The sequence below is a fragment of the Alternaria triticimaculans genome (assembly GCF_023758025.1).
Source record: "Alternaria triticimaculans strain BMP 0046 chromosome Unknown scaffold_19, whole genome shotgun sequence".
Lineage (NCBI taxonomy): Eukaryota > Fungi > Ascomycota > Dothideomycetes > Pleosporales > Pleosporaceae > Alternaria > Alternaria triticimaculans.
The window spans coordinates 267,657-294,281 of NW_026055976.1; the positions used below are offsets into that span (position 1 = coordinate 267,657).

Sequence of the window (26,625 nt, forward strand, 5' to 3'; positions counted from 1 at the left end):
TTTACGACCTTTCTTTACTTTCTTTTATCTTTTTTTCTTGGATTGTAGTGTTATCTTACGAATTTGATTGAATTGGGCCCAGCATATTTGAGCATCTTGCGTTTGTGCTGAGTGACGTCTTTGTGCAATTAGTGAGAAGAGCATCATGAGATGGGAAGAAAATGCATATGAGTTGGGTGTTACGGTTGATCGTCAACTAGATCGTGTCCGAGATAGGCAAGTTACGATAAGGTGTTGATTGTGGCACCGTCGCTTGCCCCGACTGCCCCGAATGCTCCCCGCTGCCTGCCCCGCTTTGATAAATCGCCGCAACGACTCAGGCTTCAGCCACCATTCTGACGAGAAGGCAACACAAGCGATAGCTCTCGATGCGTGGAAGTTCCATTGCGCCTTTTTCCCTTTCAGAATTATCTTTACCATGTGTTTCAAACTTCCAGTATGAGAAGCTCACGGGACCGAGATGACATCAATACCCAGCGCATATCATACTACGAGCCTAAAGGCGCACGAACAAACATATTCAACCCTCTCATTCCAAAGACGAGAGAATATCTGGGTTAAGACAACGTTCAGTGTACTATCAAACCAAATCGCTGCCGACAACAGACGCCCCGCCGCCCAGTCGTAGAATTCCATGGTCACGCCGTACGACATGCATACTAGCCTTGTACACGTGTACAAGATGCAGACAAAGGTACGGGATTAGGGAGTGCCCTGATGCTAGTCGTAACCATAGATTGAGCACTTCGTCCGGCCATTCACATCAAGCCCCGTTACACCATCACGCAGTGAGCCAGAAGCGGCCTCCAACGGCGCCGGCAGAAGAGACAAATCGCCAATCACCATGTTACGCAGCATACCAAGAAGAGCCGAAGCGAGACTAGGTAGTCTGCCACTATGGTGGAGTTACGCAGTAGCTCGCGGATGATCATTCGCTGGGAGAGTAGCTGCGAGGACCATTCGAGCCCATACACTCTCCTACCTCTACCATATCAAGACGAACTACCACACTACTTACCAACGCGGAATCCTTTAAACACCGTCTCTCAGACAATACCAAACACGACACGCCCACCATGCCCTCCCCACCACCCACGCCCGAAGAAGCCCAGCGCCGCCAAACCGAAGCGCGCGCAGCCGTCACGGCATCCCTCGCCAGCGTCGGCGCATCCGTCGACAACGAGATGCGCACGCGCACCGCCGACCTGCACGCCAACTCTGCGGCAATCGCAAAGCAGGAAAAGGAGCTAGCGAAACAGACGGCGGCGCTGGCGAAACAGACTGCCGAGTGGGATAAACTGCTGCAGGGCGGCACGAAGAAGTTGAATGAGGTGGGGGATATTCAGAACTGGGCGGAGATGATTGAGAGGGATTTGCTGGTGTTGGAGGAGACGGTTCGATTGGTGGATGGGAAGGGGAGGGAGAGGGAGGAGTCGGCGAGTGGGACGGGGGGTTGGTAGACGATATCAAGACATGGTATGGAACTTGTGGCGACGGTCGTATTATGAGCGATGTTGTGCTGTTGAGTAATATATAATATTGTTATCAAGTCTCCGGATTGCATGCCCAGGTATGCGCTGCCTTGCGGTGGTGAATAGTGACATGTCCTATCGGAAGTTATATGGGACGAAGGATGTCAGTATAATCGACCCATTGATAGACCTACAAACGTCCCAACAGGTCCCGCGCTACCGCGAGCGTGATTATGTCTCGTCACCTTCTGCAGAGACAGTGACGACAGCGCGTCGCTTTCGTGACGCTCTAAGCTTGGATCATCGGGCACGGACCACGTCTCCATGATTGCGGAAACTGCTACTTGCGGTGCTCGTAGCTGGAGCTCCAACAACACCTTCACCTCACCCACCACCCGCCTGCCGACACAGAGGCTCCCGCTATTTCACGGCTGGCACCTGCACCCTGCCACAAATTCCCCAACTAGCTGCCCAAGATCCACGCCTGCACCGTGGAATCTACCAGCAACCCACCACCCACGCCTCTTCTCCGCCAACCCGCCCGCTTGTAGCCATCGCAACATTTCGCGGCGACCGCCTTTGTGTGCAGACCCACCGACGACATACATCATCACGACCCCGCTTTTCGCTCCACTAAAGCCGCAGCCACTTTGGGTTTCTGCGCTTCCGGTAAAGGCAATCGCAGCCTGCCTCTCGACATCCTCTCACGCCACGGACACGGCGCCGTGCTATCCGACCGCCTACACGCAACCACTGCTCGCTCGACACCGGCTTCATAGAGCTTGCATGTGAGCAAGCTTCGTCTTCCGAGCGCCCGGCGCAAACATGAAGATCAAGAAACAGGCTACATCGCGACATGAGTCGACTCTGGTAAGCTGCAGCTCCCCGCGCTCCCCGCCCTCGCCACTGCTAACACAGCGCGTAGTCGCCGATGATAGCAGACTTTGTGAAGGCGACCGAGTCAATACCGCTGTTCCAGCTGCCCGCACATCTCGCCTCGTTCCCCAGGCACTGGCCCTTTCCCCGCGGTGACGCATACCACTGGATCCCCGCCCTGAACCGCTTCGACCACACCCTCGAGCTCTTCAACAAGGAATATGGCCTGGTAGACGGGCCCCAGACACAGGCCTTCCAGCGCCGGCTGCTGCTCAAGGGCGATGCCGAGGAAGGAAGCACCAGCTCTGAGCAAACCACGACCGATGCCGTCCTGGATACCCTGCACGTATCCCGGGATGGCGATCGCGAGCTGGTCGAGCAGATCCTCAACTTCACGCGGATGCTCCTGGAGAACTGCGGGAACCGTAGTCTGTATTCCAGCAGTGAGCGCCTGGACAAGCTGCTGAACACGACCTCCACATCCCTCCTCAAGGCCACGCTTCGTCTAGGCCATCGCCTCGCACAGCGCTATGCTGCCGCACGCATGCGCTTGGCCCCGGCCACCCTGCACCCGTCCCTTCTCTCCAGCCACTACAACATCAACCTCGACAAGGTCCAGAAGCTGGCTAGCCCATTCGCAAAAGGCCCCGCAACGGCAGCACCGGTCTTCGGTACTCCAGCAGGCAAGGGCAAGGACCGCGCTGGCAGCACTGATAAGGTCAGTCCGTCCGACCTAGTCGCTCTGTACTCTCTGTCCGAGTCATCGATGAAGCAGGAGTTCGGAGGCGTCCTCATCTCGTACTATGAGCCCACCCCCTCGTCCGAAGCGGAGAGCGGCAAGCAGGCATCTACAGAGGCACCCGCACCCACCACGCCGACTCCCGTACGGAGGACGTCCAGCATGGGACCCAACCGAACACCGAGACAGCCCCAGCCTGCACCCGCTACCGATTCGCCGAGCACACCTGCCTTCACTCCCGGACAGCCCAGTAATACAACGAACGGGCCCAAGACTTTCCAGCTGTCAGCGGACAAGGTACACAAGACCGACATACACGACCTCATAAAGGAAGGACTCGCAAGTCTACCGGAGACGGTGCACTACGAATTCCTGCACAAGCTCCGCATCGCGAAGATGTTCAACGAGGGACGCACAGGGCGCGACAGTGCAGTTGCCATCCGTCTACTGTCCATTGCGAACATCGGTTACGTACACGTCGAAAAGGAGTTCATGGCCAAGCTGGGTCAGCAAGATGCAGACGAACCACGCCGGTTGCAACTTGCCTACCAACTCTCTGAGCTCGTCCATCCGCCTGGAAACGGCGAGACTGGCATTTCGATGGAGCTGCAGACATATACCATGAGCGCGCTTGAGGCTCTTGCAAAGCACAAGTCTAAAGCGGCTGATGTTTGCACTGCCCTTAGTGTCAACGTCAACCACGGTGTGTTGTTCTACGTTGTGCGCAAGCTGGTTGCTGGCCTTGGCGAGGAAACTGGTAACCCGGATGATATCGAGGAGGACGAGTGGCGCGACGCTTTGTTCTCTCTGCTGAATACTCTGCCGACGTCTCAAACACGCACTGGTGAGCAGATGGTGGCTGCGGGGCTCCTGGAAATTCTTGTCGATGTTCTCAAGCTGCGTACAGCAAAGGCAGAGCGCAACCACCCCAAGATCCTCAACTTCCTTGATACCTTTGTGTACAACCTGCGAGACGCCTTCTCAGCCCTCGTGGCTGCGAAGGGGCTCGAAATCATTGCTGATCTGATGCAATACGAGGTCGACACCTCCAAGAAGCTCGCAGAGGAGGACAAGGGTATGCCCAAGGAGTACAAGACTCAGCTTACTGATTATCAAATCCCGTTCTATCACCAGCAGAGTCTACGCTGGCTTTTCAAGTTCCTCAACCACATGATGTCGCATACAGGCGGAAATTTCGATCGTTTGATGCGAAACTTGCTTGACTCACAACAGCTGCTCAGCAGCTTGCGCACTGTGCTATCGAACGCCAAGACGTTCGGCTCAACTGTTTGGAGCATGGCTGTCACAATCCTTACCAGCTTCATCAACAATGAACCCACTAGCTATCAAGTCATCGCCGAGGCAGGTCTTAGCGATGCGTTCTTGGAGACAGTCGCGGGAGAGCCTGCTTCAGAATCGACGGCTGCAGCCAACAATGACCCCAGTGCTTCAACACCAACGACATACGCTCCTAGGGAGGGCGGAAGGCCACTTGCCGAGGGTATCTTGCCTGTAGCTGAAGCCATCTCGACACTGCCCCCGGCTTTCGACGGTATCTGCTTGGCTGAAGCTGGTATGAAGCTGTTCCAGTCATCGACGGCCCTCCAGCGATTCTTCGAGATCTTTGAGAGTCCTGCTCACATCAAAGCTCTTGACGCTGATACGGAGATGCCTACCCTGATCGGAAACTCTTTCGATGAGCTAGTGCGTCATCACCCTCCTCTAAAGGCACGCGTTCTCGCCTGTCTAAGCGAGCTGATCGCGCGTGTGGTCCAACTTTGCGCCGACAAGGCCGAGAAGGAAGGTGTAGGAGCCAAGCTCTGGACCGAGGATGCTGCTGGAAAGCTCACTGTAGCAGGCGGCCGCCAAGCGCTTTCTGCATCAGGCTCGCAGCAAAGTACAGCTCAAGCATCAGGGACCACAAGCACTGATGTGGAGATGAAAGATGCTGATGAGACTGCTAACGAACCAGTCACTTACAGTCAAATCACCGAAACTGAGGACAGCACCAAGGGCCCTACCACCGGTCAGTACATCCGCGTACTCTGCCGTTTTCTCTCTGGGTTCTTCTCAAACCACGCCATGTGCGCTGCGTACGTCGAGCTTGATGGTGTAGATTCTATCCTTGACATTTCAAGTCTCCCTTGCTTAGACCCAAAAGCAAGCGAGTACCGCAGCATGTGCGAGCAATTTGGCCACGTTGTCCAGGTACTCGTTGAGCAGAAGCCCCATATCGCGGTGCCTTCTCTGATCAAGCGGACACAAGTGGCCCTGGAGCGCCTGCAACCACTCCTCGATCACACCGGCAAACAAGCCTTCTTCGCACCTTTCACAAGCACTGGTACTTCCCAGAGCCCAGAGCACATGCAGCAAGGTACACAATACGTCAAAGCATTAGTGTCGGCCCATACCCTCGTCGGAGCCATGACCTTGACCTTCCAGAGCCAGATGTACACCACCCGTTCCTCTCACAATGTCTCTAGTCAAGTCAATCTTGCGGACATGTACGCACGTCTTGTGGACAGTCTCGGAAAGCTGCATCGAAGCTGTGTTTGGGAAGAGCTTTTGCTCCAGCGCAACATGCCCACAGAATGGGAGAAGGAAACGCGGATTACCAGTTCTGGTTTCGGCAATGATGAAGCCGACAACGTGTTCCGCCTTGGAAACAGTGCGACCGAACCACCTGCCAACGGAGACGCTGCTGCCTCTGGCACGGCTTCGGAGACCACGGCTCCAAGTCAGAACAGTGCACAATTCAAGAACACGCAAACTCTCCGCAATCTGCTTAGTAGGATACCGATGGAAGTCGCACCGTTCTTCCAGTCGCTTGGCAAGCTACTCTTGTTCCGCCGCAGTCTTGAGGCTTACCAGAGGCAATGTGCAACGGTCGTGTCAGACCAGCTTGCCCAGGCAGTCATTGACCAGCTCGAGTACGAAGGTCCCAAGGAATCAGAGATCATCGAAGACCGCTATGCGTACTGGATCATCATTCTTACTTCGCTGTCACAGCTTATCGTGGAGGTGAACCTCGATCGATCGCAAGCGTTGACGCTGTTGCTTGTGTCATTCCGCAACCTCGGTGGATTCGATGTTCTGGCGAACATCCTCAACCAGTTCTACGAATCGGCGCTTGAGATCACCCAGAAGCAGGCAGAAGATACTAGTGAGGAGTCAAAGCGAGTGCTCAACCTCTCTCTCGGAGGAATCAAGATCATTCTGGCCTTCTTCTCCCAGATCATCAACTTCAAAGTCATCTCAGAGTCGCCACAAACGTCATCGATGCAAACCCGGCCGGACCGCGATCGGGAGCGGGCTGATCACTTCTTGACCGCTCAGTTCCTTGTTGAAATACGCTACGCCGTCATCGTGCCTGTGGAAAAGATCTGGAATTCTGATCTCATGGATAAGGCTACTACGTCGTTGGTGAAGACGTCTGTCAACATACTGAAATCTGTTCTCGAGTGCGAAGGTGAGCATGGAGCTTACAAGAGCATCGACAAGATTCCAAAGCGTAGCAAGCCCATAATCAAGCCTTGGACTGCCCGAAACGGAGACCACTTGCCGCGCTTGAAAGACAAGGGATACGAGGAGAGCCTTGCTGAAGAAGCCTTGTATCGATGCTGCGACAACTTCAACATGGCGGAGGAGTATTGCAAGAACCAAATCCGTCCAAGTGCGTCAAGAAATCCTATACCACAGTATGAGATCCAAGCGCGAGGCCCGCCATCCGCTTCACCAAGTCGAGCTGAAGTGGTGGTTCCCGAGCACCCAGACGACGCTAGCATGACAGGGAGCGAAGTAACGCGGGATGAAGATGGTTCTGAGCACCCGGAGACACAGTCTGTCCATATGGAAGACGCCGACGCTTCGACTGCAGAACCAGATGCGCCTACGTCTACTACACCTGTACCAGGTGATCAGTCAAGTCAAGTATCCGCGCCACAGGACGCTCTCGCTTATCAGAAGCGGATGGCTAACGGCAATTCGACCCAGCTCGTTGCCATAGACCAGCTGGATGAGCAGCGAGCCAAGCTCCGTCAGAACCTCGTTGATCGATGTCTCGATATGCTCAACTCGCACGATGATGTCACCTTTGAGCTGGCAGATCTCATTATTGCCGCTGTTTCAAAAGCGCCCGACCCACCCGAGATGCGTGCCGAGATCGGTATGATGCTTGTGCAGTCTCTCATGTCGCTGCAGAGTGAAGATGACTTCCGAACCCAGAGCAAGAAGATAGCAGCTTCGGCCCATCTCCTAGCGTTGGTGCTTCAAGAAAAGGATTTTTACGACGTTATCGTTGAACAGCTGAAGGAACACTTCACTACCTTGTTGGGCTTCATCAAAATCTTCCCAGATCAGTCTCCAGAGGATTCATCACCTTGGATTGGTCAGGTCTTGCTTATCGTCGAACGACTACTGGCTGAAGATCAACTTCCGCATCAAGTCCAATGGACTCCGCCGACAGAAGAGTCCCAGGAAGAGACCACGGTCGACGATCTACCGCAACCTATCGTCAGTATCGAGGAGAAGGATCTGCTTTTCAACGCAATCATCGAGATGTTGCCTCGCATCGGCAAAGATGAGTCGCTGGCTCTGTCTGTGACACGAGTACTAGCCATGCTTACTCGGACGCGTAAGATTGCCACGCGTCTTGCGGAGAAGCGCAACGTTCAACGTCTGTTCCTCATGGTAAAGCAGCTTGCTGGTATCACCAATGAGGGCCTTCGAAGCGCCTTCATGATTGTGCTTCGTCACATGATTGAAGACGACGAGATGATTCGACAGATTATGCGTACCGAGATCCAGCAGATGTTTGAGTCGCGCGACCGAAGGCAGACAGACACTACTGGCTACACTCGCCAGATGTACGCGCTAGCCATCCGTGCGCCTGAGATCTTCGTGGAAGTCACCAACGAGAAGCTTCAACTTAAAGGGTTCGATCCTAATCAGCGACCGCAGACTCTTATCCTTAAGAAGACTGACCCACCTCCGACTGAACCAACTGAGTCAACTGAGCCAACAAGTGTCGTTGAGTCTTCAGAGGTTACTGCTGAGGCCGATAAACCCAAGGAGTCTAGCGAAGCGCCTAAGCAGCCGTTCCTTGAGCGAACAAAGACTTCTGATCTCAAGGTGCCTGTAGTTGAGAACCCCGATGGTGTTATCCATTACCTTCTCTGCGAGTTGCTAGCCTACAAGGAGGCTGAAGATAAGCCTGAGCCCGCTAAGCCTACCGAAAAGCCCGCAGAGAAGCCCGTAGAGGGTGCAGCTGAAGGACAGGCAAGCAATGAGTCGAGCTCAGACGCCGCCACCGCGACCCCAGCTGCCGCACCTACAGAATCCGCGAAGCCCGAGAAGCCTGTGTTCAAGGCTGAAGCACACCCAATCTACATCTACCGCTGCTTCATCTTGAAGTGTCTGGCTGAGCTTCTGCAGAGCTATAACCGCACGAAGATTGAGTTCATCAACTTCTCCAGGAAGGCAGACCCTTACACCGTGACACCATCAAAGCCGCGTTCCGGTGTCCTGAACTATCTTCTCAACAACGTGGTTCCCATCGGCAGCTTGAGCCATGAAGGTGATCTCGCGTTCAAGAAGAAGCTGGCGACATCGAATTGCGCCATCGACGTCATCGTTTCACTGTGCAACAAGACGGGAGAGTTTGTTCTCCCGAAAACCGACGTACCACTGTCGCCATATACGGAAACTGAACCAGACCTGCTTTTCGTACGCAAGTTCGTCCTTGAGCATGCCCTGAAGGCGTTCAAGGATGCAAACGCTTCGGACGAACCACTCGACATGAAGTACTCTCGTCTGTTGAGCATCGCCGACATCTTTAGTAGGATGGTGTCGCAGCGTCCCAATGGAGAGATGCTTACTCAGAACGCCGATCTGACACCCAACCTTAAGCAGATGGCTAAGATTATGTACGAGAAGAACTTTGTCACCATCCTGACAACAGCGATTTCGGACATTGATCTCAACTTCCCAAATGCTAAGCGAGTGGTTAAGTACATCCTCAAGCCTTTGAAGTGGCTTTGCTACGTAGCCATGGATCTGAGCATGCACTATGATACTGGTTCAGCCCCAGACTCCGCCGACGAGTACGAGATCTCGACAGCATCTGACGACGATCTTGTTGACAACACACGCGAAGAGACGCCTGATCTGTTCCGCAACTCCACGCTCGGCATGTTTGAAACTGGCGACTCGGAATCTGACGAAGACTCTGAAGACGACGAGGGTGAAGAAATGATGTACGACGATCCCTATGCGGATGATATGGAGTACGACGAGGCTGACATCGGTGACGACGATGTTGTTTCTGATGACGACGAAGAGATCCTTGGGGAGATGGGTATGGACATTGACGGTATGGGTCCTATCGAAGGTCTCCCCGGCGACATCGATGTCGAGATCGAGGTTGACGACGACGGCAACCAAATGGGGATGGGCTCTGATTCAGATGAAAACTCTGATGACGATTCGGAAGACGACGAGGATGACGACGAAGATGACATGGATGACATGGACGATGGAGGTGACGACGATATGGACGACATGGATGAGGCCATGGATGCTATGGAGGAAGTCACTGGTGACGACGAGAACGCCAGTCTCGCTGAAGATCAAGAAGATGACTGGAGCGATGACCAGGACGACTTCCCAGGTGGTCCCAACGGCGAAGGCAACATGGGCCCTGGCGCGCTCGGCTTTGTCCTTGATCCTCCTCAGCTTCTTGAACAAATGCGTCAACAAGGTGGAGATCTCGAAGACTTCTTAGATGACGAGATGGCGGAAGAAGGTCCGTTGCTTCATAGGATAGAACGCTTATCACGGTCGCTAACCCAACTAGATATGGACGAGGAAGAAGAGGAGTACGATGAAGAAATTCACTACGATCCTGGAATGGAAGATGAAGACGATGCTATGCCCGAGATGGGGTGGGGAGGTAGCTGGGAAGACGCTCAAGCCCCTGCTGTTCGACATACCCACCGCCTCAGCCCATGGATGTTCCCCGCAGGGCCAGGTGATCGCATCCTTGTACCAGCTTACCGTTCGCATCGCCCTGGTGCGGGTCCTCGTGTTACTGACGATGGTATCAATCCCCTGCTTCAGCGAGGCGGTCGCTCTGCTGGACGAGATGGTCTACCGCGCAACGAAGGTCAAAGCGACTGGGTTCATGCCATTGAAGGTCGCGGTCCCCGTGTTTTCAGCCAATCTGATAGCCCAGTCTCGTTCATCAGCAATCTTTTGAACGCTATGAGCTCTACTACTGGCCCGACAATACACCAGCACGGAGGCGCATTGCACCTTTCTTTCGCCAACCCCATGGGTATGCCACCCTTCGACAGCGGGATGCGACGCGATATTGCTCGCATGCGAGAGTCGTACACATCACGCACTGCTCGCGAAGACCCACATTCTGCGGTATCATTCGTCAAGGCGTACACCAGCCAGCGCTGGCAGGAAGAAGCCCGGATCCTGTTCGGTCCTGGCGCGATAGAGAAGAGCCAGCGAGTGGTCAACTCCATCCTGAAAGTCATGGTTCCTCCTGCTATGGAAGCGGCGAAGAAGCGACTGGAGGAACGCCAGGCTGAGGTCGCACGCAAACTCAAGGAAGAGCAGGAGCAGAAAGAGCAGAAGGAGCGTGAAGAGCGTGAGAAGCGCGAAGCACAAGAGAAGGAGGATCGTGAGCGACAGGAACGTGAAGCTGCTGAGGCTGCGAGCCGCGCTCAAGAAGAACCCGCAGAAAGCGAGCCAAAGACTGAGGCTGAAACTGCACCTGAAGCGCAAGCTATGGAGGGCGTTGAGGTCGGAGAGTCCTCGTCAGCGCCCGCTGACGCCTCCGCTGCGGCTGAGCCCGCGCCTGCGGAACCTGCTGCGCCTCCAGCACCGCGAGTCACAACAACGATTAGAGGTCATGAGTATGACATCACGGATTTGGGCATCGACACCGAGTATCTAGACGCTCTTCCCGAGGATCTGCGCGAGGAAGTCTTGATGCAGCAGGTAGCTGAACGTAGAGCCGAACAACGGGCTCAAGCGCGACGACAAGAGCAGCAGCAGTCGCAAGCCCCGGCACAAGCACAAGCTCCGGCCGCGCCCGAGGAGGCAGGTCCAGTAGGTGAGGCACCTACAGACATCAACCCAGACTTCTTGGCTGCTCTTCCTCCAGAGATTCGAGATGAGTTGCTTGCAGAGGAGGCGCAAGAGCGTCGACGCCGGGAGCGGGAAGAGCGCCGCCGTCGCGACCAAAGCAGTGCTGGCGCCGCCCCTCCACAGGCAGAAGACATGGATCCTGCGAGCTTCTTCGCATCGCTGGACCCCAATCTGCGAGCTGCTGTACTTATGGATACCGATGAGAGCATTCTGCGCCAACTTCCACCTGACATGTCTGCGGAAGCTCGAGCAATGGGAGGTGATCGCCGGCTACACCAGTTCAACGACTTCGGCTATAGACGTGATCGCCGCGCGCAGCCAGACGACCCTTCACAGAAGAAGAAGACGCGTCCTTGCGTTCAAATGCTTGACAAGGCAGGCGTTGCCACGCTCCTAAGGCTCATGTTCATCCCACAACAGGGCAGCGCCAAGGGTAGCCTGAGCTCCATCCTTCGCTATGTCTGCGAGAACCGTCAAAACCGCGCCGAGGTCATTAGCATCCTGCTCTCCATTCTTCAAGACGGTAGCGCCGATGTGAATGCAGTCGAGAAGAGCTTTGCTCAGTTGTCTATCCGAGCAAAGCAGCCTCAGCAACCAGCCGACAAGACCCCGAAGATCTCCCGCAAGAATGGCGCTCTATCGATCAACGCCGATGTCTCTCCACTCATGGTCGTTCAGCAATGTCTCAACACACTTACTCAGCTGACGGAGAAGAACCCTGCCGTATGGCAGTTCTTCCTTACTGAGCACGAGACTGGCGTCGGTTTCAAGAATCGTGCCAACCGCAAGGGCAAGGCGAAGGAAAGCAAGGCGAACAAGTACCCAGTCAATGCGCTACTCACCTTGCTGGACCGTAAGCTTATCGTTGAGAGCTCTACCATCATGGAGCAATTAACATCACTGCTGAAGGTCATCACGGCACCACTACAAGTCCTCAAGAAGGAGAAGGAGAAGGCTGCTGAAGACGCAAAGAAGGAGGCAGAGGCCTCTGCGGAGGGTCAGACTACCGACAATGAGCCTGCCGATACCACAACCACGGAGACTCGCCCAGAAGGTCAAGATACGGAAATGACGACTGCTCCCGAGAACACTGCTCAGCCAGATACCGCTACTGAGGGCGAGGGCAGTACTTCCAAGCCTGACGAGTCAAAGGCCGAAGAGGACAAGAAGAAGCACCGCACACTCACACCACCCGATGTGCCTGAAGCCAACCTTCGACTCGTCGCTAAGATTTTGGCTGCTCGGGAGTGCAACAGCAAGGTCTTCCAGGAGACTTTGTCTGTCATCAGCAACCTCTCGCCCATCCCAGGTGCCAAAGAGATCTTCGGTCAAGAATTGCTTGGTATTGCCAAGGATCTTGCTAGCTCAACACTTCAGGATCTTGCGAGCTTGACAGTTCAAGTTTCAAAGGCAAGTTCGCCTACTGACGTCCAAGGCATCGCACTTGCCAAGTTCTCCCCAGCAAGCTCCGATCAAACTAAGCTGCTGAGGGCCCTGACGGCGCTCGACTACCTCTTCGACCCGTCGCGCGATAGCAAGGATAAGCCTGAGGCCGCTGCAGAGGCGCTTGAGCCCGCTCAGAAGGAAGACATCCTGTTGACCCTATACGAGGATTCTGCTTTCGCGCCACTATGGGAAAAGCTCAGCGAATGTCTCACCGTCATCCGCCAGCGCGGCAACATGCTCAACATTGCTACTACGCTGCTTCCGCTGATTGAGAGTCTGATGGTTGTTTGCAAGAACACCACACTCAAGGACATGCCTCTGTCCAAGATGCTTCCCAAGGAGTTCGCCTTGTCTAGTCCGCCACCTGAGAGCAGGATGGAGAACCTGTTCTTCAACTTCACTGAAGAGCACCGCAAGATTCTCAACGATCTTGTACGCCAGAACCCCAAGTTGATGAGCGGAACTTTTTCCCTACTTGTGAAAAATTCCAAGGTGCTAGAGTTCGACAACAAGCGCAACTACTTCAACCGAAAGCTTCATTCGCGAGGTGGCGACCGACAACAACACCAGCCTCTCCAGCTCTCTGTTCGTCGAGACCAAGTCTTCCTAGACTCTTTCAAGTCGCTGTACTTCAAGTCGGCCGATGAGATGAAGTTCGGCAAGCTCAGCATCCGCTTCCACGGCGAGGAAGGTGTTGACGCTGGTGGTGTTACCCGCGAGTGGTTCCAGTCTATCTCACGCCAGATGTTCAACGCCGACTACGCTCTCTTTGTACCTGTCGCTTCCGATCGCACGACATTCCACCCCAATCGCCTTAGTTCGATCAACCCTGAGCATCTGATGTTCTTCAAGTTCATTGGTCGGATCATCGGCAAAGCACTTTACGAAGGCCGCGTCCTCGACTGCCATTTCAGCCGAGCGGTCTACAAGCAGATCATGGGCAAGCAGGTCAGCCTCAAGGATATGGAGACGCTTGACCTTGAGTACTACAAGTCCTTGGAATGGATGATTCACAACGAGATCACGGATATCATAACGGAAACCTTCTCAGTTGAAGTCGAAGCCTTTGGAGAGATGCAAACCGTCGACCTCATCGAAAACGGCCGTAACATTCCCGTTACCGAAGACAACAAGCACGAGTACGTACGCCTCATCACTGAGCACCGTCTTGTAGGCGCCGTTCAAGAGCAGCTCGAGAACTTCCTCAAGGGCTTCCACGATATCGTTCCGGCGGAGCTCGTCTCCATCTTCAGCGAACAGGAGCTCGAACTTCTCATTTCCGGTCTGCCTGACATCAATGTGGATGACTGGAAGAACAACACCGAGTACCACAACTACACAGCTGCCTCGCCACAGATCCAGTGGTTCTGGCGCGCTGTCCGAACGTTCGAGAAGGAAGAGCAAGCCAAGCTGCTTCAATTCGTCACTGGTACAAGTAAGGTGCCGCTCAATGGTTTCAAGGAGCTCGAGGGTATGAACGGCTTCTCCAAGTTCAATATCCACCGCGATTACGGCAGCAAGGATCGTCTGCCATCTAGCCATACTTGCTTCAACCGTATGCTATACCCCCTTACCCTTTGTCTCAACCCAATACTAACAAATCTGACAGAACTCGACCTCCCTGAGTACGAGACGTACGAAGATCTTCGCAAGGCCCTTTACACCGCCATGACAGCTGGTGGCGAGTACTTTGGCTTCGCCTAAACTTACCCCGCTCGCTGTCACAAACAACGAACGAACGGCCTCTTTACCTCACGAATATCGCTTTTTCGATGATTACATATTACGATCTTCTTTGCATTGCAGGCGCAGGAAGGGGCGTGTATGTGTGTACCGGGAATATGAACTATACCCTTTCAGGTGAGGGGTGAAGGAATGAGCATTTGGTAGATGAGAAGAAGAGTAGTGATTGATGGTTTATGCCCTGGGCTCTTTTTTTTTTTCTTCTTTTTCTCTCTCTCTGTGTACGAATATCAGTTCAAAATTGGAGTGGAGGGAGTTTTTCACGAGTTTATGAGATGGAGATGTGATGATGCAGGAATGCCTGGTCCAGCTGGCTGGTTTCGAACAGATGGGAAAGAGGATGATCTGGGAGTGCAGGCCTGGGTCGTCCTTTCTTGTACCTTGATGGGAGACTGGTTGGGTGGACTGGGTGAGAGGATTAGTGAGGTGTTAGATAGAGGTTATGAGTTTCTTTACTCGATATGCTTGTTCTTGAGTCTGTGAACGGCGTGAAGTTTGATGGATGTTTTGCGTGAGAGTTGCAGTAATGGTGTCGTCATATTCGCCTGGTATACTGGAGCGCATCGCTAGCTAGTGTACGCACTTTCCACGCATGTTCCTTTCAGTTTCAAGTGTTGCGCTCATTACGTACCATGTCGAAAGTGCAATGGAGGGGCTTACCTGACCTGGGCAGTCAGGCACGGCTTACCCGATTAGGGCAACTATCGCATCCCACAACATTGTGGGGGAAGAGGCACCGAACAACATCATCTTGGTTCTTTATAATGTGCTTTCTGGACTAATTTCACATCAAATACTATCTTGCTATTACTACCACTCGAAATTATCCAGGTTGCACCAAACAGTAAGCTTAAATTTCATGCGATGGGAACGACGTGGCGGTCTTACAGTATTACTAACGCGCACCGTGCAAACAGTGTCTGGAACCCTCGTCCCCCTCACCGTCATCAAAGGTGCAGGCCATGAATTCATCCCCTTGCCAAAAGGCGACAACGCAACCGTCGCCGACTTCCACACGTAAGCCACCCCCTCTTGTCCCATCATCACCTTTTCCCTCTCTCCCCAGCAATCCAAGCCCGTCTGCAATGATTGCGATCCATCTCGTTCGAGGAGCATCTTTGCGTATAGAACAATTACATACGGCAGGAATCGAGAGTGGCTCGTCGCTCTACATCATCACAGTTCCTCCAAGGCCACGCTCCATCATCTAAACTCTATTCTAACTCACACCAGCATCCGTACTCAAACCCCCTCCTCACCCGCGCACCTAACATCCGGCTTCTACAAGATCGAAGCCGGGCCTTCGAAACCGGCTTCTTATGACTTTGAGGAGACGAAATATGTTCTGAGTGGTCAGATCGATGTGCTGGATGAGGCAACGGGGATTACGCATCATCTTGTAGCCGGGGATTTTGCGTTCTTTCATGTAGGGTCCAAGGTGCAGTTTTCGACGAAGAGTAAGGGGATGGCGTTTTATGCTGTTACAAGGCCGGTTAGGGTGGCGCATCCGGGGTTGGTGGGGAGGGAGGAGAAGACGTCGAAGTTGTAGGGGGAGGATGGAGATGGGATTGCGGGTTTGAGGGGGGAAGCAAAAGGGAGGGGAGAAAGGTGCCAAACTGTGGTGTTATGAAAGGAAGAGGAAGGGGTTGGTTGGTGTACAATGACGCGGCAAATGAGCGTCGCGGCACAAAGTCGCTGCAGCAGAGACGCTGCTTCAGCCCCTCGTACGGATTCGAAATCTACTTAATGCACAAAGAAGACATGATGAACGATGCTACGTCACGAACAGACCTATCTGAATGTCGTGCGATAGTCAATATACGTGCAGCGAAGACTTTCTTTGTGCGATGATACCTAGGTACAGCTGCGTACACATGCTGCGATTCGTAGCGTCGTAACGGCAGAACGCCCTACTCTCTAGAATCCAGTACAATTGCGTCCCTAGATACGAATGGACTGATCCCGTGCTAGGTCACAGTACGCGATAGTTGTGATGGGTTGAGTTTTAACCACCAAGATCACCACGAAAAAGAAGAGAGCAAAGCAAAACATCACTCTTGGGATCCAGCCCAGAGTGGATCTATGTACACCACGAGTATTGTGTTATGCAAGCTCTTGTTTAGGTAGCCAAGGCCATGGTATGGGATTTCCAGGTGCCCGAGTCAAGGCACACTCCACTGAAGCTTCTCGACCAGGTACACCGCCTGCACATGCAGTTCACGATGCTTGATATGGATTCGTCGGATGGAGACTGGTTTAGCTAATGGCTTTAACTGGTTCTTGCGGTAGCGTATTGGATCGGAGCTCTAGAATGTCGGAGGGAGTCGAGTGGTCCGATGTTGGCGCTTTGGTGGTGGGTTTAGCGATGTGGTCCACCTCCGACTTTGAGATCAATGCTGAGCTGGTTTGATGCCTGGCCGCAGCTATCGATATCGCAGTCTGTGTTGGAACTGAGGGACAACAGTAACGCTCAAGATGCGACATCAGCGACAACACAGTCGGAGCGATAAGAACTGCTAAGCATCTTCTCTCCCGGATGCTTGAACAGTGATGTCTGCGCCGCCGGTTCTGCCCGAAGCGCCCCCAACCCGCCATGCGAGAGCCATGCGAGGCCATGCGAGGACCCCGGGTTCCACCCACCTACCCAACAACACGGGCTGGAGAACCGGGGGAAGACGAGGCTGGAGCGGAACAAGTCGGACGGCGTACTTTAGTAAGGTATGCGCCCTCTGCGCTGCCCTCCCGGCTCGTCCTAAACAGGCATGGGCGCCGAAGTAAAGCGTTTTCTCCGATGGTGAGGGGATATGCATGCATGGCCTTCACACCAACCCGCCCCTCTCCCCATGCTCCGATTCCGATGCACGCATGGACTTTCTGATCTTGGGGGAATTGGCTATTCGCGCCGTTTCCTGACACATCACGAGGGCGTTCGACGTCATTGCGCGCGTTGTTTGTTGGCGTAGCGCGCAGAGTTTGGTATTGGTTGGGCCGTTCGAGATGCCTGGTACCTAGGTAGTTTGGGAACAGCGAGAACTGGTCGCGAACGTTACGCCATGCGCCACTGCCGCATGTTCCGCGATGCTTATCTTCATGTCAAACTTGGCACCCTCAAATACCAGCGACAAAGACGTCTTGCTGTGGTATGCCAAAGTTCCTCGAGACGACTACACGCGCGACCTTCCACACCTGTCCGGAGAGTATCTCGGCAGGAATATTGGACCCAACCGCAGAGCCGCATGTGGGGCGCTAGAAGCTTCTTTGCAGCCAAGCTCCACCAAGGCGGTCGGTCCTTTGCTTGTTTATCTCCACCCGTCTATACTCTTCCTGGGCAGCCCATGATAAGTCTGCAACAACCGGCTTTGCGCTGGTGCTTACTACCCCGGCATTGCGATCCGCGCAAGGCAAATTTTTTGCCGCGTTCGTGCCATGGAGACTCCACGCGTACGTCACGTCACGTTGGTGGTGGGATGGAGAGCGCCATGGGGAGGCTTCTCCATGGGCATGGGTCGTCTCCACTGGGGTTTATAAAGGGCGGAGATGCATCCGCTTGGGAGGGGGTTGTGAGATACCAGCCTTTTGCTGCAGCCTTTCTCCCTTTTTCTTCCTCCCTTCCTCACTGTTGATCTCTTGTTGATCATTGCCCATCATGGACGAGAAGGACACCAAGATGGTTGAGGAGACCTCGTCGCCGCAGCACACTCTGCAAACCGAAAAAGCCGACCACATCCAGGTCGCACCTACACCGGACTACTCCGCACCCAAGGCAAAGACAGAACAACTCGAGGATGCGAGAGGATGGGAATCCGAGAACCTGATCCAGGATCTTGAGAAGGAGTTGGAGCAGGCCAACTACAAGAAGGGCTTCTTCGACATCGAGTTCAAGAACCCCAAGCATTTCACATGGATGATTGTCGCGTTCGCATCCATGGGTGGTCTGCTATCTGGCCTGGATCAGTCGCTCATCTCTGGTGCTAACCTCACACTGCCCGACGACCTTCATCTTACTGCCCAGCAAAACTCGCTCGTCAATTCTGGTATGCCACTCGGAGCCGTCGCTGGTGCCTTCCTCATCTCGCCATGCAACGAATACTTTGGTCGCCGCTGGGCCATCATCATCTCGTGTATTCTCTACACCATCGGCGGTGCGCTCGAAGCCGGATCCATGAACTACGGCATGATCGTCGCTGCCCGTGTCATCCTCGGCGCTGGTGTCGGTCTCGAAGGTGGTACCGTACCCGTCTACGTCGCTGAGACTGTCGAGAGCAGACTTCGTGGTAACCTCGTCTCCCTCTACCAGTTCAACATCGCCCTCGGAGAAGTTCTTGGCTACGCCGTCGCCGCTATGTTCATCACTGTGCCCGGTAACTGGCGTTACATCCTCGGAAGCTCCCTCGTCTTCTCCACCATCATGGGTGTCGGTATCCTCTTCATGCCCGAATCTCCCCGTTACCTTATGCACAAGGGCAAGCCTCTGGAGGCCTTCAAGGTCTGGAAGCGCATTCGCGGCACTGCTACTCATGAGGCACGCGAGGAGTTCTTCGTCATGAAGGTCAGCACTGAGATGGAAGAGGCTGAGGTCGCTGCCGGACGCACCAACCGCTTCCCATGGATGGACTTCTTCACAAAGCCGCGTGCTCGCCGCGCCATCATCTACGCCAACATCATGATCTTCCTCGGCCAGTTCACCGGTATCAATGCCATCATGTACTACATGTCCGTCCTGATGCACCAAGTCGGCTTCGACACCGTAACCGCCAACTACATGTCTCTTGTCGGAGGCGGTTCCCTCCTCCTCGGTACCATCCCCGCCATTTTCCTCATGGAGACCTGCGGTCGTCGCTTCTGGGCCATTGCCATGTTGCCTGGTTTCCTGGTCGGTCTCGTCCTTGTCGGTATCTCATACCACATGGATTCTCTGAGCGCTACTCTCGGCACCTACTTCACCGGTCTCATTCTCTACGAGCTGTTCTTCGGTTCCTACGCCGCATTGACCTGGGTCATTCCCTCCGAGGTCTACCCCACCTACCTCCGTTCCTACGGTATGACCACCTCCACCGGATGGCTCTTCCTGTCCTCCTTCATCGTCACCTACAACTTCACCGGCATGCAAAACACCTTCACCAAGACTGGTCTTGCGCTGGGTTTCTACGGCGGCATCGCCGTGCTGGGCTGGTTCTACCAGATTTTCTTCATGCCTGAGACCAAGGATCTCACGCTTGAGGAGATTGACCAGTTGTTCCAGAAGCCTACACGCCAGCTTGTTGCTGAGAATGCGAAGAGCTCGTGGCAGGTTACGAAGGACTTGTGCCACTTTAGGTTCAAGAAGGTCTTTATTGATAACAACAGGAGGCGCGGACGCGAGGAGTAGGAGATGAAGAGTCTCGATATGAGGGTCTCAGGTTGCCACGTGCACCTGAAACTGTAGAGGTTCATTACGATGAATGCTCGTGTTATGAGCGTATGATGAACGCCGGAATATTTGGTCGGAAGATATGATAATTACAATATACCCACAATGTACATTTTGATTTAGGCATCCTTTTCCCATTTGCATGGCTTCGTGACTTGAGATCTTTTGTTGTCTTGTCTTGGTAGACGCGTTGCCCATATCCCATCAGCAAGAACTGTGCGCACCGCTCTACGCACGGCCTCCGTCTCTAGCAGAGAATCTAACAAACCTAGGCCTCGTAAAATACTAATCCCATCCACAGTGCGCTGGGAGATGATCAGCTGTTATATTCCATCCCCAGCGTAGAATACCCTTGAACACCAACACATAATACCTCTTCTATCATTTCCATCAAACCAATCCAGGGCGTTGAAGTTGCATCCTAACTCAGACAAAGACTAAGACAGTTCCAGTGCCTCCACCATAGCTTGAGACGAAACCCAGACACGCTCACTCTACACCGATGACCAGCCTGTTCTACAAAACACATCTCTTCGCGTGTGCGAAACGCGGTATCCGTCGCTCTTGTGAGATTACGCTCGTTTGCCAAAGATATCAGCAAATCGGCACTCCGCTTATCACGCTCGTTCTGAGGGTAACGCAAGAAGATCGATCGTTTACATCGCTATCATCTTACTTTATTTATCGCAATTCTCCGCTCTTTCGTTTCTCGACCTACGAGTCGAGCAATCCTACCGACCTACGAATCCATCGCCATCATCATCCACTAATCTACCAAACGGCCGACCATGCCATCAGACCACCTCTCCACCGCGCTAATACCCGTTGACATCCCAACCAACGTCAACGAAAACGCTTCTTCTACTACCAACATCCCCGGCATGCTTCTACTCATCCTCGTCACCAGTCTAGCAGTCGTTGGGATAAATGTCATCGGACTTATCATCGGAGTGATTGGGTGTATGGGCTGGGGTACCGTGAGTGAGAATAACAGTGGGGATGGTATGTTTTTATTTCTTCTCGTTTCCAAAAACTAGTTTGGGTATTGTTTGGGTATCTGGAATTGAAGACGCTGACATGTATCTTTTGTCCTAGGCCAGGTCACCCGGGAGGTTCAGAATGCCATCGATGACTGTATCGGGGACGGAAGGCGTGATGTGGTAGCTTCGGGTGACATCAAAGTACGTGGAGATACTGCGTAATCGGGTGGATGTGAGGAAGCGGACACACATGTTGTGGAATGAAATCATGGCGCTTCTTGGCCAGAGGAATGATATCGAGCTATCAGAAAAGAGGAAGTCGCAAAAGAGAGAAAGGTATGCAGCAGAAACAACGACCCATCGCAACAGTCGCTACACAAGCCGAGTAGAAAAACCGTCTCTAGACCTGCTTCCATGCTCTTCCCTGTCATGTGCATATGATCCAAACCAACACCATCCCACGCACTCAAATCTGCACCTTCCTAAACTTCAACGCCTTCGTCGGATCAGGCATACTCTGCGTGCTCACATCAACCATCGGATACCTCACCCTCTCATCATTCGGCATCTTAACATCATACTCGAGGATCAGCCTAACCAAAATCATCTTGATCTCATTGGCAGCGAAGAAGCGGCCCGGGCAAGCGTGGGCTCCGTAGCCGAAGTTGAGGTTAGTCTCGTTGGTGGTGACGAACTGGTTGCGTGCAATGTCCGCTGCTTTGCCGCTCTGGCGTGCCTTGTAGGCGCGGAAACCGTCGAATTCGTCGGCGGAGGGGTAGTTCTTTTCGTCGAGGTAGACGGCTGCCGAGGGGACTTCGATGGTGACGCCGGGTGGGATGTATTGGCCGTTGCTGAGGGTGATGCCTTTGAGGACGCGGCGGTTGAAGGCCGCTGGAGGGGGTAGGGTTAGTTGTGATATTCTCCAAGAGTGATGCATATCGACAGGATTTAACTTACTGTAGCCTGTTGGGTAGAATCGGATGACTTCCTTCATGTAGCTATCGACTTTCTCCATCTGTTGCAGAGCGCGGGAAGTAATGACTCCATCGTTGTTGGCCATGACATTGCGGATCTCCTCACGGAGAGGATCGATGTACTCTGGCGTGACGGCGAGTGTGTGCATGATGCTGGTGACAGTCATACTTGTGGTGTGGATGGCGGCGAAGATGAGACCGAGTTGGAACCTGGTAATTTCGTCGATCGTGTCTTTACCTTTACCCCTCGTGATCATCCACTGCAGCATGTCGTCTGGCTCTTGCCAATTCGGATCTTTCGCCTTGGCGGTCATCCTCTCCTCTACGATTGGGTGCAGAAAGTCGCTCAGTTGTTGTTCGATCTTGCGAAGCTTGACGATCTCTGGGAGGCGGGGACACAGGAACGGCTTCAGCCATGGGCGGACCTTCTTGCAAGCTGTGACTCCTGCCACGAGATCCATTGTGTAGTTCGTTCCGAGCTTGATGTATTCTGGGTTGCGACATAGTTCTGGTCCGACGAAAATGCGACCGGAGACTTTTGCAATGACATCGACGAGCTCTTTGAAAATGTAAACGTCCGTCCATTCTTCGCATGGGGGCATAGACTCTCGTAGAGCGATGTCGACTTCCGTGGCGATTGTTGGGTTTAATCGAGCTGCCATAATATCAGCTTCACCAGCTCGTGAGCAGCGTTGTTCGTTTCGACCTACGTAGTGCTGGTGTGAGGTCATGCTTGACCGAATGAAGACCGGTCGCTCCCTCAACCTGCAGTTTGGTGTATTTGACTTCCATGAGCTATAGGCGGTTAGCTTTGTTTCGACCTTAATTGCTCACGTCTACATACCTGCTTGACGGCGGCAGGGAAGCTGAGAACATCATCTGGGAGTTTTCGCAGCTCTGGGAGCAGACTTGAGGGTATGACGATATTGTCTTCGCCTAGAGAGGTATGAGCGATGCGCTTTCTTTTTTCTTGGAATATGCAAACATGCCCTGCTCTCCTACAATTCTGTACACCGAGTCTTTGAACTAGCAGCGCTGTGAGTAAGAGCATTTCAAAAGACCACGATTAGCTTACTTTGGCGTAACCATCTTCATACATCTTCTTAGCATTGGTGAGATATGCCTGTCGGTGTTTCTCTCCGGTCTCTCCGCCGAGAACCGGCAGGCTTCCCAGCTGGGCCTTTCGTTTAAGTTTGGGAGCGTATGCGCAGACTGCGAAAAAGAGGGTTGCGATAGCCACAGTCTGCAGCGTGTGCATCAACTGCGCCATAGTTTGGCTGTCCATCATCGTAGATTCCTGTGTAGGAGGCACCGCGGAGGTGTTGATGTTTTCGAATTTGGCGGCCATCTTCGAGGTAAGCAGTGGGGATGCCCTTAGGTTCGATATGTCACCTGCGGGTGCTGCGTGTTGGTGTCGAAAAGGTGGACGGTGAGTGGCGGATGGAGTCGCGACGTGGTCGTCCTTCTACATATACCGAGAATGTTTCCCCTGGTCTAGAAAAGCCAGGATCATTGGTGCGCTTCGCTCTATACGGTTGATACGGTGTATACACAGAGCGGATCCTTGGTTCCGGCGGTCGCGCTGTTAGCGATGGAGCCGTCTACTGACCGCTAGGGTCTGACGGGCAAAGCGCTCGACGATCCCCAGGCCAAGCCTGACCGTTTGTGTCTCGGGGTCACACATTGAGTTCAGCCCTCAGCACTCCATTCGTACTCGACGTCAGATCACTGGGCCAAGGGAACAAACCGGACATTCTTAGCGAGTACCTCATATGTTCTTTGTCGAGGTTGCTGAATATGCCTCAGCGTCACCAATCTTTATCTTTGACGGTGAGAGACGATCCAATCGATGGCCTTACAGTACGGGGAGTACGCCCGAAGTGCTTCACCAAGCAGCCTAGACTGACGCGTATGTGCGGCTCGGAAGGATCATTACCCTGCGCGGGCGTTGGTGAGCACGGTCGGTGAGGGGCATCAGCAGAACCCTGGCAACGGACCGCACGCGCCATTCCGACGATGACAGACAATCGTCCTTCGTGTCGGTGCACGCGGTGCACGATGGATATGTTTGTGTAACCAGGTCGTTAAAGAGAGGCAGGTGCAAGAAGGAGCTGCTGGACCCTTGCTGCGGCTGACGCCTCTTCCGTCTTCCGTTCATTTAACCGAGATCTCTACTCTACGCGAGGCTGCTGCACCAGCACGGGAATGTACCCGAATTTGAATCCTTCGCTGGCCATTCTCCATCATTATGATCCTTGCTGATTCATCCAATATGAAGTCGATGGATACGACACACGACTGGCGGCGCAGCTACCCAACTTTGCGACAGTCAGAACCTGCAGCAAGGACTCCACAAGCAAGGAGGTATGGCTGCCCACACCGGATCACGATGTTCTGACATATCGCTGCACCACCTTCCTCCCTCTTGGTCCTCCAACAAACGCATCGTAAGCACCTTATCATGGAGGACCCATGGACAAACCACATAACCGATGCGAAAGACGCCTCGTCGCTTACCCTAGTACATGGACATGTCCACGCGTCCAACCAGGCAACGAAGAAGTAAGCGCCGTTAAGACAGACCGAGATGTCGCGCAGCAAGCCCAAACCCCAAGCACATGGCCAGCCACACTCACCACGTAGTACATACCACAAGGAAATGCTCACTGGCATATCTTCAACAGCACTGTGGCACTTGGCGATTGTAGGACAGTTCTCGTCTCGACAAACTCTAGCCCACCGTATCGCGCGTATTCTGGCGTCCAATCAGAGCGTAGAAGAGCTCTACCACCCTCCCATGCAAATGTGTATCCAAACTTTCGCGTTCGCTTTCGTTGCTGAGGTTGGCCGTTGCCCTAGGCGGACCGATTTCCCCGCCTCTTCGCCGTCATCAATTCGGCATGTAGATCGCCCGGTGCTAACACACCGGTGCGTTCACGTGATCTTCACATCTGCGCAAAAATAACCCGCTCTTGGTAAGCTTTCTGTTAATTGCTCGTACAGCAAGCCTCTTCAGAGGCGTACCATCAGGTGCAGTGACAATTCGTGATGCTCTTGGCATCACTAGCAATAGAGTGCGCCTTTAACTAGACTAGAGCCTAGTCTGACCTAAGTAACTCGGGCCAGTCATTAAGATTGCACTGTAGTACACGATATGATTGCGATAGCTTTGATGTTGACTTGGCATCACCAGGATCAGTTGCACAGAAGCAGAACTCACGTGCCAAAAGTCTCACGAATATTTGCCGCACCTGATGGTAAGACGGCGTATAAAGCTGTGGATTTCCAGTAACTTCCAGTTTCATATTGATCATATCATGACAGTGAAGTTGGCAGTCCTGGTATCTCATTCTACGCGAGTAAAAGACGTCCTTGTATCATCACCAAACCATCACAGCGACCTAGTCAGACCAAGAGGTAGCAAAGGAAGTTTCACAATCAAAGGACGAAAAGGACAGTGAATTGTAGAGGCAGAGGTGGATTTATCCATGATGACTATACTCGAAGTCGTGGACGTCTTCTCCCTACTATCGAAGTCAAAGAAAAGAGCACCTGGGCGTAGAAGAAGGCTTTTGAATAGATATGGGTACAACAAGAAAGATAGCCGATACAAAAGCCATGAACCAGAAAAGCAGAACGAAACGTGCTAAGCTAGTACTGATGTAAACTAAATCCACACATATTCGATCGATCCGAAGAGAATAGAGACGCAGTTTAGTACGTTGCAAGGTGCGAGAACGAAGCACGAATGATGCCGACGAAAAGCACCTCCCTGCGAGATGCAAACTACCGATCCCTCTTGATCTATACGGCCTCCAGACTTCTATTATTAAGACAACAGATAATTGGCTACACAGGCTAGGTGTATACTCCTGTGCGAAGTACATTTCATGGTGTAGCCATGGCCCTGCAACGGGCACGCGATCCGGGAATGATTGGCAGAGGCGTGCTGGCTTGTTTCCCGTCCACTGCTCGACGACCAACGCATGGATCTTATGATAACAGCAGTAGCCGTACTCGCGGGGCCTTTGGGTCTGGCTATCGCTGTCCCTGATGATGTCAGATACCTCATCGTTCTCCGAGTCGGCACGCTCGGGCTGTATAGTGGGATGCAGTGGATCGGGCTGGGCAAGGGGCTTTTATCTCATGAAGTACAGTTTAACCCCTACCAAATGATTAGCAAAGGTGGTAAAAAAGTAGTATGGAAAGGATGAAGGGAAGTGGTGGGAAGATGAAAGTGTACCTAGGTATGTAAGTTCGACGTACCTGTACGGGGTTCAAGCGAACGATAAGCCAACAGAGAGGACACAAGGCCAGCCTTTGAGAGCTGGGTTTACGCAACCTGCATCCTTCCACTTACCTGCGCCCGTCTGTCTATACCGGATGTGCTGTGTAAGCCCTTCTTAACGAGGGCTCTCACTAGTGTCGATGTAGATGGCGTTCCCTGTATCCTGTGGATGGAGGACTGTAGTGCCGGTGTAATATAGGAACCGACCGCGAATTCTGATATACCGTTTTGGTACTCCTAGACGCAGAACCACGATCTAGGTCTACTGTCGTATGAAGCCCAGATGATCTTCTTGGCAAGACACCGACCTTGACTAGGCCTATTTATCATCGCTGCCTGGTTTGGCAAAGGACTATCCTGAGGTATACGTTGAGATAAATGATGAGGTGGACGCCAAGGTAAGTGCAGGCGCCGATTTCTAAGTAGGTGCCCTTGTGCGCTTCTTTGGTACAGGCAGGTCTGCGTTCTCTTGTTCTCTCCAGACATGTAGTCGCTGCTGCGCTTTTTGGCACATGTAGTCTTTGTTGGCTGCGCGTA

At 53.3% G+C, this 26,625-nt stretch overlaps 4 protein-coding genes across 4 annotated transcripts; 3 read left to right on the forward strand and 1 right to left on the reverse strand.

Annotated features, from left to right (window-relative positions):
- Positions 1-1,076: 1,076 nt before the first annotated feature.
- J4E78_009235 (uncharacterized protein) lies at positions 1,077-1,460 on the forward strand (the record flags this gene model as incomplete). Its single annotated transcript, XM_049369828.1, has 1 exon — positions 1,077-1,460. One exon carries the CDS (start codon positions 1,077-1,079, stop codon positions 1,458-1,460), a length of 384 nt encoding a protein of 127 aa, XP_049218458.1.
- An 868-nt stretch (positions 1,461-2,328) lies between these two features.
- On the forward strand, positions 2,329-14,397 carry J4E78_009236 (uncharacterized protein; the record flags this gene model as incomplete). Its single annotated transcript, XM_049369829.1, has 2 exons — positions 2,329-2,332; positions 2,414-14,397. 2 exons carry the CDS (start codon positions 2,329-2,331, stop codon positions 14,395-14,397), a joined length of 11,988 nt encoding a protein of 3,995 aa, XP_049218459.1.
- Positions 14,398-18,082: 3,685 nt separating this feature from the next.
- Positions 18,083-19,804, forward strand: J4E78_009237 (uncharacterized protein; the record flags this gene model as incomplete). Its single annotated transcript, XM_049369830.1, has 1 exon — positions 18,083-19,804. One exon carries the CDS (start codon positions 18,083-18,085, stop codon positions 19,802-19,804), a length of 1,722 nt encoding a protein of 573 aa, XP_049218460.1.
- A 1,488-nt stretch (positions 19,805-21,292) lies between these two features.
- On the reverse strand, positions 21,293-23,148 carry J4E78_009238 (uncharacterized protein; the record flags this gene model as incomplete). Its single annotated transcript, XM_049369831.1, has 5 exons — positions 21,293-21,717; positions 21,784-22,455; positions 22,511-22,595; positions 22,645-22,736; positions 22,887-23,148. 5 exons carry the CDS (start codon positions 23,146-23,148, stop codon positions 21,293-21,295), a joined length of 1,536 nt encoding a protein of 511 aa, XP_049218461.1.
- Between the last annotated feature and the right edge of the window lie 3,477 nt (positions 23,149-26,625).